This window comes from Tauraco erythrolophus, chromosome Z (assembly GCF_009769465.1).
Source record: "Tauraco erythrolophus isolate bTauEry1 chromosome Z, bTauEry1.pri, whole genome shotgun sequence".
NCBI classification, from domain to species: Eukaryota; Metazoa; Chordata; class Aves; order Musophagiformes; family Musophagidae; genus Tauraco; species Tauraco erythrolophus.
In genome coordinates this window covers 64046163-64060189 of record NC_141496.1, presented here as the reverse complement: position 1 = coordinate 64060189, position 14027 = coordinate 64046163, and the positions used below count along the sequence as shown (strand labels likewise).

At 36.9% G+C, this 14027-nt stretch overlaps 1 protein-coding gene across 5 annotated transcripts in view; it reads right to left on the bottom strand.

The window, feature by feature from the left end:
* The window catches only part of PIGG (phosphatidylinositol glycan anchor biosynthesis class G (EMM blood group)), a 111005-nt gene that overhangs the window by 82379 nt on the left and 14599 nt on the right, over window positions 1-14027 (bottom strand). For all 5 annotated transcript variants that reach the window (XM_086628848.1, XM_086628847.1, XM_086628851.1 and 2 more), the window contains exons 7-8: window positions 8107-8324; window positions 5522-5803 (exon numbers count right to left, since the gene is read on the bottom strand). In XM_086628848.1, the coding sequence (XP_086484974.1) occupies window positions 5522-5803; window positions 8107-8324 (500 nt within the window). The remainder of the gene's footprint in view (window positions 1-5521; window positions 5804-8106; window positions 8325-14027) is intronic.

Sequence of the window (14027 nt, the reverse complement as noted above, 5' to 3'; positions counted from 1 at the left end):
AACTGACCTCTTTGCCCTATCTTTGAACATATCTTGCTAGCTTGCAGAAGTGCCCGCACATAAATACTGCAATGTATGCCTCTCTGCCCATGAAAGTTAAATTTTCTTCCCTTTGAAATAAAACCTCCTGTAGTCTATCTTCTGGGTCCAATTCCAGCTATGTGGCTTCTGTACGGTTGAAAGTAAGCTCTTTTTCACAAAAATTAACCATCCATAGTTAATGCCTAAGGAATTTTACAACCACTTTTCAGATGAAAATTGTTTTATTTTTCATGCTCACCATCACTGAAAATGTACATATTTATCATTCTGCTCCCTTCTGATATTTGAATTTCCTGCACCCAGTCTCAGTTCCCAGTGATGATAACTTTCTATGTCAGAGTACTACTGACCACATTTGCTCCTACATTTTCACAGCAGTTCAGTATCATTTTTGACAGCTATCCAGTAAAGGTACCATCTAATCACCATTTTTTCCCCCAAGTCAAAAAACACACACAAAAAAATTAGGTACAATTGCATAAAAATGTTTTATCATTCAATTCAGTAAAGAATATCAAATAGAGGAGAAAAAAAACAAAAATACTTTAAAATTAATAGAGTATTTTAAAATAAACAGAAAGAGGGACACTTTGTTTATGCAATGAAAAAAACCACTATAATTCTGCACAATGAAAATTCCCCGAAGTTGTATTTGACAGGCTTTAACTTTTGTACTCTATTTTAAAAAAAACTATTGGCTCTCATTTCTACCAGAAACAGGAAAAAAAAAATACAACTAGTAGTAGCAAACACCGTACTTAAGCCAACTACCAAGCAATTAAAGTGAAGCTATGAACAAGAAGCTAAAATTTTTGACAAATTTCTGGAATTTGCAAAGGGCTGCAGAAATATTTAAAGCCTGAAGTGTCATTAAAAGAAGGGACTGGTGCTGCTAGAAACATAGTAATCAGAACCTATAAATAACAGTCAGGAAGCAGATGCTAAGTAACACTGCCTGCACTGGTCTTCGGAAAATTCATGAACTTGGTAATCAGTTTCTATATTCAGCCACAGTAGGAAAAAAGCCTTACAAATGAGAAGCACTTCAGAGAAATCTTTAGATGTGAACGGAAACAATTTGAAGAAAAAAACCTCTGAAGCCATTAGCAGGAGAGCTTGTCTTAATTACTTTTAAAATACCTACCTTTTATCGGATAGCGACCTTAGAAAAGGCTTTCAGCTTTTTTAACCGGCAAAACCCTGATTCAAGATTCTGCTCCTGCCATCAGAAGAGCAGGGCTTCCAGCCTCTTTCAGAAGGGAGCCCATACACAGATTCACACTGTGGAGACGCACAGGTCACAGACATTTGGATTCGGAGATATTTTTAGCTTAAGTAATATTCCTAATTCACATAGAAAGCCCTTCAAGATCAACACACAGGATATACAGACAGCCAGTTTATCCCTCAAAGTCTAGGTATTCTACAAGAAAAGCGGATGGAAGGTGGGACATGAATGTTTGTGAATTATAGTGTCTGTGCCCCATTTACCAGTAAATAACCTCTCACATCCATACTGCAAGCAACACCAGATTACCCACTGCTCCTTTCACGTTCTCCAGGCTCTATCTTTGCATAAGCACCATATCACTCTGTAAGAGCCCTGAGACTGGTAAAAATGTAAATCAAATCCAGGTCACTGCTTTTATGTCTGTCTGAAATGGCATAACTCACTAACTAAATCTACAAAATATTTGAAGCTTGCTTTGGAATTTCAACAGAGTCAGGAAAGCCTATCTGACTGATGAGATATATATCCAGCAATCCAGTCACCTATGGAACAGGACTGAAGACAGGATAACAAAAACAGATTTCCACAGGTCTGGATACAAAGTCATGTCTGCCTCAACCTGAATTACTCTTGCCTACACTTCATAAGACATACTTCGGCTTCCCACATTTTCAGATATGTCTCAGGTTCGAACAGGATCACAGATACACCTGGGATGAAGAAACTATTTTTTTTTACTTCTATCTGACCCAGCCTTGGAGAAACAAACACACACACAAACCTTCTGGAGAACATTGCTGAAAATCCCCTCATTCATGTATTATCAACTTGAAGCAGATGATCTGATCATCTGCTGCTATGTCCTGAAGTCCTATCTAGGTAAAACTCCACAAAACATGTATGCACCAATTTCAGATATTCCCCCACCTTTCTCGCTTAAACATGAAATGCCTGAATTGACAACTGCTCCATTACAGTCAAATGGAGATATTTTCAAAGGTGAAGTGAAAATAAACATCTTCAAGTCCAAAAGACACTGTCCTAAAATGACAGAAGTGTTATTGCCAGTGACACCAAATTTCACTTGTGAATAAAAGTTTTTTCCACTTCTTGAATTCCAGATGGCCTCATAATTGGTACCAAGGATGAAAAAGAGCCAAGCTGCTGCTGAAACATCCTTCTTCAAGCAACAGGGAATTGAATCTAAAGCCCCAACATCAACCAGGGAGAAAGGTCCAGCTGCTGTGGTCTCTCATATGCAGAATGTGGCATGCTGGAGGCAAGGATATGAAACTGGATACAGTATCCTGGATATAATTTCTAATCAATTTGTCTAGTTTTGCTCAACTTGTCCTCAAAGGCAGATGTATAGACAAAACAGGGGTGGGGAAGCAAGACAACTGAAATAGAAGGGATAGATAAAGACTTCTCACGCATACTCCTGTTCATGCTCCCTAGGCATAACTGACTAGGTGGAATCACCAGAAATGGCCAATAGATTACGAGTATGGAAATGGCACTTTCTCCTCCAAAGTTCCTCAGAAAGCTTCATTCTAAAAGTGGAACAGCATGTAAGTGCTTCTTTTTAAGTGTTCCTTGAGGAATTATTTGCCTCTGTCAAGGAGCTAGCAATTAATTCCTTTCACAAGAAAAGCCCTTCCACCCAGCTCAAGTTTTGAATATCAGGAAACATTTTGCAATTGCTGTTGTGATCATTGAGAGAGTAGCTGTATTAGCAATATATAAGCCATCTGCAGGAAGCTGTTCACACCAACAGCTGTATCTCACCAACAATAATGAAAGCATGCCAACAACACATAGGAATGAAACCCTAAGATTCAGGCCAAACTAAAAAGGCAGAGCTCATACCTGTCACCCAATACTTGTTAACAGTCTACCCTAAATCCAGTCATAGCCAAGGAATAGCAGTGTTTTCCTAGATTCCAGCTGATCTAGTAAGAAAGCATCTTTCTTGGCTCATATAAAGTTACCTTAAAGTTACTCCTACAGTAGTAGGTGTCGCAAGGAACTAACTCAACTCTAGCCACAAAACAAAGATTTCTGCTCATCAATAGACTGAATTGCTTTGAGACTATCAATCTGGAGCAGAAAGCTATAATCCTTTGTCATCGTTCTCAACTCTGCTGAAGCGGAACATCTGTAAACTTACACACATCTAGACAGTCATCATTTTTAGGTTCTTACTGTTTGCTAGAATTAGAAAAACTGGTAACAATCAAGATGAAAAATGAGCTTGCCTTCCACAGTTGTGTTTGTTTATCATTGTTCAGCAAGTAAATGTGAAGTTTCTACAGAACACACTTGATCTTGCATTATTATTTAAAGACCATATTCTTTTACTTTTTCTAAGAATAATTTCTACCCTGTTTACAATAAAACACAGAAGGCTAATAAAGGCCCTTACTAGAACAACTCAGAAATGGCAGAAGCGAACTGAGTCCATTTAAACACCAACACGTCCCTAAGTACCAACAGTATTAACAAACTGTATAACTAGACACCTCATTCAGTAGATTTCTCCATTCACATTGATTAATTTTACTTTCTACTTTTAGTCACTTAAAAAAAAAAATCTATAAAAGCATCACTAGCTTTGGGAGCAAAATATTAACATTGCTTTGACACAAAAATTTTCAGTACCAAAACCAAGCTGCGATTTATGCTTACAAAGACTGTTCTGTTAGGAGCTATGCCTGAGAGGAAACTTCTTTCCCTGATTTCATTAAGCAGACAATATTAGCTGACTTGTTACTCTATTTTATTCTATCTAAATGATCAACACACACACCTAAATCTTAAGTGGCTGATAAATATAAATATAAACATGAGAACGAAACACCATGTTCTATCGACGATTCCCTTTTTAATCGATTTCAATACACTGAAATGTATTGAACTGAAGAAAACTGAAAAGGGGGAAAAAAAAAAAGCATTCTTCAGGAGAGAAGGTCATTACTTTTACTGCAAGGCTTCTCTCAGAAAAGCAGTGTTTCCAAAGAAGGAACAACACAAATTCAGAAATTACAGAAAGAAAATTATAGACAGGTGTAGTTTCAATAATAAAAATCAGCAGTCTTACTCATAAGAATTTAAATTTATAATTAAGCTCAGGAATTACAGCACATAGCTGCTCAGAGTGCAACAGTAATTTCCACTCAGCAGTAGTGAATTTTCTGAATTATATGAAATATAGCAGTTATTAAATGTTTCTCTAAATCAAAAAGTTTGCTTTTTAGCTTGAAGGAATATGTCACCATATCATTAAAGCAATGTACCTGTCACACATTGTCACACACTAAAAAAAAAGGTACTAAAACCCCAAACGTGATTCAAAGAAACCCCAGATTGACAAGAAACTGTACTGCACAAAGGCTGCACCACTGAATAAGGTGCTACGAACATTGAAGTTACTGAATTTTAGAGACCTTTGAAAGATATGACTAACGAGCATCAGAAAAAAACAGAAGCTGATTTTAGTGTGTGACTGACAGTTCTTGGCATACTAAGTTTCACCACGAAAGAAGAGTACGACATTGCAAATTCTATTTTTTTTAAATACCTGAATACCATTCAATACAATAATAAAACTCATCACGTACTTTACAGAAGGTAACTGCTCTCACAACTGAGAACGATTCTGAGCATTCCAAAGATTGTAACAAGCTCAATTTCTTAAGCTTAAAAAGTTTAACTTAAAAAGTAGAAGAGATTATTTTGCTCTCTCTGTTACAGTTTCAAAACTATGTTAAAAAAGCATTAAGAACATCAATATAGGAAAGGGTACTGGCAAAGTATTTTCTTATTAGTCTTGCAGCATTAATGTCTATGGTATTTGGAAAAGGACAGATCATCGCCGGTGCATGTTGCTCCAAAATATCATACATCTTGTTTTAATTGCAACTGTGAAACATCACTATGTAAGAGCATAAAATTAGTACACAGCATAACTGCTTCTGATCTCATAAAATCAACTGCAAAATAATTTACACTAATTAGAACATTTCTTAAAGTAATGTGAAAATAAGCACTTTTATGATCTTCATTATAGCAGTCGGTATTATGCCACAGTGAATGCACCACGTTTCAATTACAACTTTAAATTATTCAAATTACATTACCAATAACAATTTCTTTAAGTATACACAGAGAAAACTTTTATAAAACTTTATCTGAAAGTATGCCATAAAGGGAAAAACATTTTGAACTATAATTAACACATACTCTCACCTTCTGTGGAAGTCTGGAATTCTGAAAGATCTTTGCAATGACAGATAAAATGCCACACATCAGTGCAGAAATCAGCATCATCACTCCAACTGCTGTTAACCAGGACATAGTGCAGAAATAGCATAAACTTTCTGCTGATGTGCATACAATGACGTGAACTGCACATAGCATCAGACACATCAAGTAAAACAGCAAAGAGAATAGTGGAGAGAAGAGGGGCACTTCAAATTCTGCCCGGCTGCTCAGGGCTTTTGGAACGCTGAGCAAAAGCAGCAGCAGAACCTAAAACAAAATAGAGAATTAACACTTAAAAGAACTAGAGTTAGCTAAAACATATGATAAGAATTCACACAAAAAAAAAAATCATACTGTTGTCATCCATGTCACTCTACTAGTACACAAACTTCATAAAAAGAAAATATTTAAGAACTATGCTGGGCTTTTTGACCCCAGTTAAGATATTACCACATAAATGCGAGAATCAAAGATTGCATTTTCATTTATTAAGGGCTTGGACATACAAGTTACCAGAGTTTAATAAATTACCATGTGCCTCCTCACCTGTGGTAAATGATCACATGCATGACCTTTATTCCCTGCAGAAGTAAGAGTTTTAAAACCCGATATCAAAATAGTTCCTAAGTGAACAAATCTGACCCATTATTTTTCACCTGTAAATGCCTAAAGTTACATACACAACTCTGTCAAAGGCCATTTATCTCGCAACGTGTGAGGTAAATGCATTGATACAATAAATACATTGATCCTGCTGAGTTAAATGACTTCCCCCAAACCAGGGAAAGTTCTCATACCATCTCATAAGTGTATGCTGCATTTCAAGCTCATGAATTCTCCTAGTATTTATTTTTTGTACCTCTCCTCATCTTAATTTGATTTATTGGTTTTACTTTCACTTTGGTCTAACCTTCACACAGATCAGGCAGAATTCTGAGCTTCCCCTCAGGTAACTGTAGCCGTGGAGATGAATAAAATAATGAATAATTTCTACTACTCATGTACAAACCTTTACAAGTAAAGGGGAAATTCAGCCACGTGCTAAAATGCTTTGCAAGGGGCAATGATGGAGCTAGGACTAGACTGAGCTCAGTCAGCTTGTGTTAGGGCAAGATTAAAACAAATCAAGTTAAATGCAACTGTATCAGACCATTGCCAACCTGTAATCTTGTACTGCCAGTTGTTCAGACCTCTGTCTAAAATTTTTCCCACAATACAATGAGGTATAGTAAAGTAGACCAAAAAAATCCAATGCATTGCAGTAGTCTTCCTTCTTTCTTCATACTCTACTTCACACAAGTCACTTGGTTACAAAAATAAGAGGTTTCACAGTATCCCACTGGCTTAGGTCTTATCTTTAACATGGCATTTATAATTAAAACAAAAACAGTACTCATGATAGGAAACTGCTTGAATTGTACTTATCTACAAATCTAAGTTTAGCTTTTTTGAGCAAATGCACTGTTATCAATTCATGTCCCAGAGGTATTCTCGTCATCTGAAATACAGGATAAATGGCATTTATAGCATGGTGTAGTTTGAAGTCACCCGTGAGATTCCCTACCCTTATTTATTCAGTGAAGGTGGAAAATATGTATCAAGACAAAAAGATTTTGGAAAGCAAGGCAGCTCCTTGAGTACTGCACTGAAGGAAAAAAAAAAACACCACCTCCAGCACTTTTGAACTGAGACTTACAGTGATGCTGAGCAAGCTCTTGTCAACCAAAATTTTCATGGTTACTAGCTGCATGTTTTTTTGATGAAGGCCCATTGAGTAAAATACCTGGGATCTGCTTTGTAGAAACAGTAAGCACTGTTATCCATTCCAGGAACTGAACAGGAGCAGTGCTACACCAATTACACAGTCTTGCAGAGCACCACACACACACACTTGTTTCATCTAAAAGGTCAGTGCAAGCTTCTGTACATAAAAGTTCAGTGTCCAGGCATGGTATCCCTTCAGCATGGTCATCCTCAAAGCATTACCACAGAGGCTATTTCCAGCATTTGAGATTTGCCCAAATTATCAACTGTAGAGAACCACTTAAAATTCCAGACATGGGCTATCTTATCTTTATTCCTACATGAGACATGAAGTGGCAATCCAGCACCTTACAGCAAGTATTTATTTCAGGCTCTACACCCATCAGTACAAAGAACAATTCTTGGAATTGTGAAAATTGCCCACATAAGGTATTGCCTGTCCTGAGCAGCTACACTCACTGTTAGATAGAGGAACAGGCAGGAACTTACTTGGCAGATTTTTTTTTTTTTTTTTTCAGGCTAACTAATACAGGAGTAATTTAAGTTGCAGCACATCTGCATATTTACTGTAACTAGTTACATTAAAACGTTAAGTAGCTTATATCAAAAGCCATCTTGAATCATTTTAAAGGTTAAGTTATACTTTAAAAAGAATATTAACCTCATCCAATCAGAAAGTCAGCAAACTCTAAGAGTTCATACTTGGTAATTCTAAAGACCAGTAAGGGTATACATTAAGTAGTCAAAACCCAGAAATTTTTATATTTGTGCACTTAGCTTTTTCACAGAAAGATGTATTTCTTTACCTCCATAATGATCACAGTCCCCACCATCATCGAATACATGTCATAGTGTGCCACTTGTTTGCTTAACGAAGAACTCAGAGTCTTCAGGGCCTCCAAATATTGCTTCAGGACCTTTTTGCCAAAATTTAAGAGTATTTCTGAATTATTCCCCTCTAAATACAGCTTGATCCAATTACTGTGTGACTTTTCTGCTATCTTAAAATGTTCATAACCAGGATCTAAGGAGAGGGGGGAAAAAAAAAAAACAGGTAAGAAGATCCATGAACAAATGAGAATTAATTAAGAGTTGTGATCGTACTCTTTTTTATTTGCTTGTACAGTATAAAAAAAAATTGCTATGGGGTTGAAACTTTTTTCACACCTAGAAAGTTACATTATCTTCCAGCACCAAGACCATAATAAGCCAGTTATGCAGAATAAAAGCAATTAATCCCTAACCTGATAAAATGCCAAGACTTCTAAAAGCGACAAACATATTAAAACATTCATTTACTCTTCTAAAATGTTTCCAGGACAAACTTATTCCAATGCTTTAAATCCCAAAAAAGTCACGTTTTCCACTGGAGCCACTCATTATCCAGGCCATATTGCACAAGTCAAGTGGGAAATAGCTGATCTCTGGAGGAAACATCAAAGGACACAAACACCACATCAGGGACCTCAATTTTGCTGTGAATCTAAGGAGAGCCAGTTGGTAACATGAAGTTAAACACAAAGGATGTGAGATTTTGAAGCAGTAATAGAAAAGTTCACAGCTGAAGTGCAGAAGTTGGCTTCAGGCATTTTGGCTATAAAGTTGGTGCAAAGCAATCCTCAGCAGTGAAACGTAGTGTTATGGCATAAGATGGCCTGCAGTCTAACTTGATTAAAAAAGAGAAATCCTGATGCTGCCACCAACCCATGGAAGCCAGATTCTTGTGGCAGAAGGTTATTTCATGATGGGCTATCTATGTCTAAAAAACTTCTGATCTGAAGAAAAATAAACAAAAAACCCAAACAAAATCAAACAAATAATAAGTTAAGAAAAACTCAACTCAAAAAAACAACGTCCAGGACACACATCTGCTGTCTATACCTAGGTAATATGTTCTTGTAGAAAAGTGGTTTTGATTAAACCTTCTGATAAATATATGAGTAAATGGGACTGTGGGTGAACACTGACAACATATATGAAGACTGTGGTCTGCCTTCAGAACTGGGGATGAGGACAAGACTAGCACTAGACCATGTCCCTGAAGAAAGTAATTTTAAATCAACTCCTTACATTTCATAAACAAGGAACCACTGAATTTTATAGGCTTTTAACATAGATACAGAGACATCACAGTTTCTTTTCTTTCTCTCTTATACTGTAGAAACATGTCTGCATTTTCCTATTCTCTCTAAATTTATTTTAAAAGCTTGAGTGAGGACAACAGGAGACACGGAAAAGATTAGGATGTGTGCTTCTTTTCCAAGTACAGCAGCAGTAGCTTTTCTCCTACGTGTATTTCTCCTCACTGGCTATTTCACAGAGTCCTTACTTCACATCAACTGTTCTGGTTGATACATTCCAAAGGGCAGGTGTGGAGAGACAATGATTCAAGTCCATTCAAAGGACGCATGAAAGTACTATACTATTTTATTCTCCCATCGGCTACTGTTGATTTTAATCATTGACTTTCCTATCAGTAAATAAACATTCACACAAAAAGCTGTCTTGACTGATACTCTTTTTATTTCCCCTAAAAATATACTCAGCAGTGACAATAAGCAAATTCTGCAGCCAAAGTAGATGAATATAATTTTGTTCACTCATGAAAAAAATGTAAACACTCACTACAAGCATAAAGCTAAAAAAAATTAAAACAATTTCTGCCAAAATTATTAGTGTGGGTCTTACCTGCACCTGAAGAATATTCTATTCACTTCATGTAAGTTTAATTTCAAGTGCATTTAATTAAAATAGAATAGTTAGATCAGTTTGTGTTTTATTGTAAATGTGGAAAATGATGGTGATCCCAAAAGCACTTAAGACGTGTTTTTCCTCTTCATTTTATAGGTGCATCACCCCATACTCCAACATGCCATGTGATATTTAAAATATTGCTCACTGAGTATGGTATGCAACCACAACAAAAATTCAGCTGATAACAAAAGGACAGAAAGAGTATAACTTTCAGAAACTTTTTTCTCACTAGACATTATGCTATGTGTGAACATTCACATATATCTGTATTTTTTGCAAGAAATAAATGTTCAGTTTCACTTCACATCAACAATTCTTACTATTTCTCCATGATTTCACTTGAAAGTTAATGACAACTTAAGGGCAAAACAGCCAATTTGGAAATTTTTATATAACAAGCCTATCATTATCTTCCTATCTTGCAATCCTTACCTTCTTAGCTATAAGTAGAGAAAAATACTTGCTGTGCAGTTTCAGATGACAAAGGTTAAAGCAATGACTGAAGTAAGTTCAGTGTCACAAAAATTAAGTTACGGCTCATTTTTACTCCTGGCAGATCAACAATGTATCAGACTTGCAAAAAAACCAGCATCTTCTTTGTTCAGCGTTTTCAGCAAAAGTACATCGTTAAACTCAAACATTTTTTATTTTATTTCAAGTGAAAGAAGATTCATTAAATATTTCTATTCACAATTCTTGTATAATTATGAAAAAATTGTGCTCACCATTTTTAAGTTCTCTTATCACTACAAGCCACTTTTTGTACTACTGTACGCTGAAATCAAAGTGAGAATTTTAGAAAGCAATGTTTAACTCAATGTCCAGTCTGGTCTCCCAAGACTTCTAACAGACTCCAAAGCATACTGATTCTACTATGCAGTAGGCTTGCAGGTATCTGCTAGAAAGTACAATTCAGCCAGCAGCAAACACTTGTATATCAAGATAGCTGCCAGTGTGCACAGAGACGTTCATTTCCCTACTGCAGTTCTTTCAACAGTGAGTTCCCTAGGAAGTTCCTCTCCCAGTATGTTCAAAATAAGAGATAAATATTCATACTTTTGAGGAAATACAGAAATCCAGAAAGGACCATCAAAAATGAGCTTTAATCAAACTGAGATTTGACATGACACTATTTCATTAAATAGAACAATGAAATGAGTTCAGGTTATATTTTGAAATCTAAATAATTTCTCTCCACGTTTTCTGCTGCTGGTCTGCTCCCTTTTCATGCTTTTTGCCCAGTCTCCCCCTTCCTCTCTTTTAGCATTTTTATTTCACTCTCATCTACTTCTTTTCATGCTACTGCCCACCAAACCCATTCTGTCCATGTTATGAAAAATGACTGTTCTAGTCAAACCCATATTTATATCTTTGACACGTATTAAGTGAACAATCTTAAGATCCTGCAGAAAGCAATAAAGGATCACAGTTAGCAAATTTCCTTTGAGAATTCCGATCATATCTGTTCAATGGCACATTTATATGCAGTAAGTACAAAATGAAAAGGGTCATAGACTCTGGGTTGTTGGAGAAGCATTTTGGTAACTGGCAGGTAACATTTGCAAGTCTCTCTTTCATGGGATATTCACAAGACAAGTCAAACTTGAGTCAAAATCCAAAGTGAGCTTGCCCAGGTACAGGTTTCCCAAAGAACTGGCAATGTTTACTTACATAGTATTATGTTAGCATTTTCTGCTTCAGCCTCCCCCAAGGTTATCACAAGCAAATGGCTATGCTTCCCAAGCATCTGTTTGGGAACTTCACTTAGTTCCAGTCACAGACAGTAATCATTTAGAAAAAAAAACATAAACATAAGAAAAGAACGGACAATGTAAAAGTGACTTCTCTGGTTTCAGTATATAGATCTTCCAGTAACAATCAAATTATTTCAATCAAAGCATGCATCTAATACAAATTCAGGATTAGATCCAAATTGAAAAGTGGACGCTTATTTTAATAACAACATCCAAATTGCTCTCAAGCATGACTCTTCATTCCACTGTGAAGTGCTTCTCAAAGAAACAGTCCTAGTTCATCATTCAGATGAACATTCAGAACATGAGGGAAGCATTACTAGACACCTACAGCTGTCTACTTTACGCTGAGATATGAACTTCACTCAGAAGCCCAAGGTGTGTTTCTAGATACTTCTCCTTTCAGCTTTTTAATTTTTGCCAGCTGTTTTACTCTCCTTTTCCAGACCATTTTTAAGCTGCATGTGTCCTTCTCTATCAAAAGAAAGCCTAAAGCCTCACGTTAGCATTTATTAGTATGTTTCCAAAAGTCTTTTTCAAAATAATCACACCTTTAGTCGAGCTTCAAGTTTCTCATTTAAAATTTAATTTACCTGAAGAGAGGTTTAACCATGAAGATTCCTTTGTACCTCAATAAATCAAAACCCAAGTCCCATAAAACTCTGTACCACCTCTCGGTTTGAAAACGCATGTTTGTATGAACAGACATTGAGGAAAAAAAAAGTTACTGAGCTGCCTCCATTCTGCTCTTTATTAACAGATATACTTAAAACACACTTGAAGACGAAGATATTTTTGTGTACTGTTCCAACTTCTTAACATTGGAGTGGCTGAATCTAGGCAACTCCATGGCTTCTTCATGATGCAGCATGTAAAGGTCATTCCGCCTTCCCATCTGACTGTGATTCATCTCAATTGACATCTGGCTTCATCTTTTTGCATCAAAAAAGGAAACGAACATTGCACCAAAAATGAATGTACACATTATGCTGTAGCTTACAATACGTGAATCTTTTCTCACCATGACTGAGTCATCATATTCAAGGTACTAATAGCTGGTGCCCTATCTTTGTGCTGCAAATTACAATACTCTCTGCAGGAATTCCACGTTTCCCTCTTCAGAAGAACCTACTCCTTTTGAGCTGAAGAGTTGAAAATAATAGTAATTTTTTTAAAAAGCAGCAAGGCTTAGGCTATCCCTGCAAGTATCTTTCACTTTAAATTAAGCTCCAGTCATAGGCATTTCTCCGAACATTCAAGGCTTACGTTATGATCCATCAGTTGTTAGTAGCCAAGAATCTGCATTGGAAAGCTTAAACCTACAGCAGCAAACATGAGAGAATGTCTAATTGGGTTATCTTCTGGGGTTTCTTTCCCTCAAAAAAACTGGCAGCACACCTTGTCTGTGGAATTCAGAAATGCTATGGCCCGAGAATTGTCAGCACAACTCTGACAAGTGTCCAGATGCTCCACAAATAAAAATCAAAGGCTCAGAGCAGCATGAGCTAGAGCAGATTGCTCAGAACTGTATCCAGTTAAGTCTTGAATGTCTCCAGGTATGGAGCTTCCATGACCTCTCTGGGCAACTCATTCCACTGTTTGAAAACCCTTACATAACAAAAGTTTTAATTTAAACAAAATTGCCTCTATATCAATGTGTCCACTGCCCTCTACTGGGCACCACCAAGTAGACCCTGGTTCAGTCTTCTTTATTCCCTCCCATTATGTATTACCTACACTGATAAGATCCCTATTGAGTCTTCCATCCAAGCTGAACAGCCCTAGCACCCTCAGCCTACCCTTGTATGACAGATATTCCAATCCCTTCCTCACCTTCATGGCCACTTGCTGCACTCACTATGTTATATCCATGCCTTTCTTGTACTGGGGAGCCTAGAATTGGACCCAGATGTTGTCTCCCCACAGCTGAGGAAATAGGAAGGATTGACCTGCTGATGATTGTCCTCCTAACACAGTCTTGAATGCTGTTGGCCTTCCTTCCACAAGGGTGTATTGCTGGCTGATATTCACCTTGGTGTCCCCAGTGACCCCTTGTCCTCCTCCACCAAGCTGCTTTCCAGCCAGTCAGTAGTCTGCACTGCTGCACAGGATTATTTCTTCCTAGGTGTAGGATTCGGCATTTCCCTTTGCTGAATCTTAAAGGGATTCCTGTCAGTCCGTTTCTCCAGCCTGTTAAGGTGCCTCTGAGTGGCAGCAGA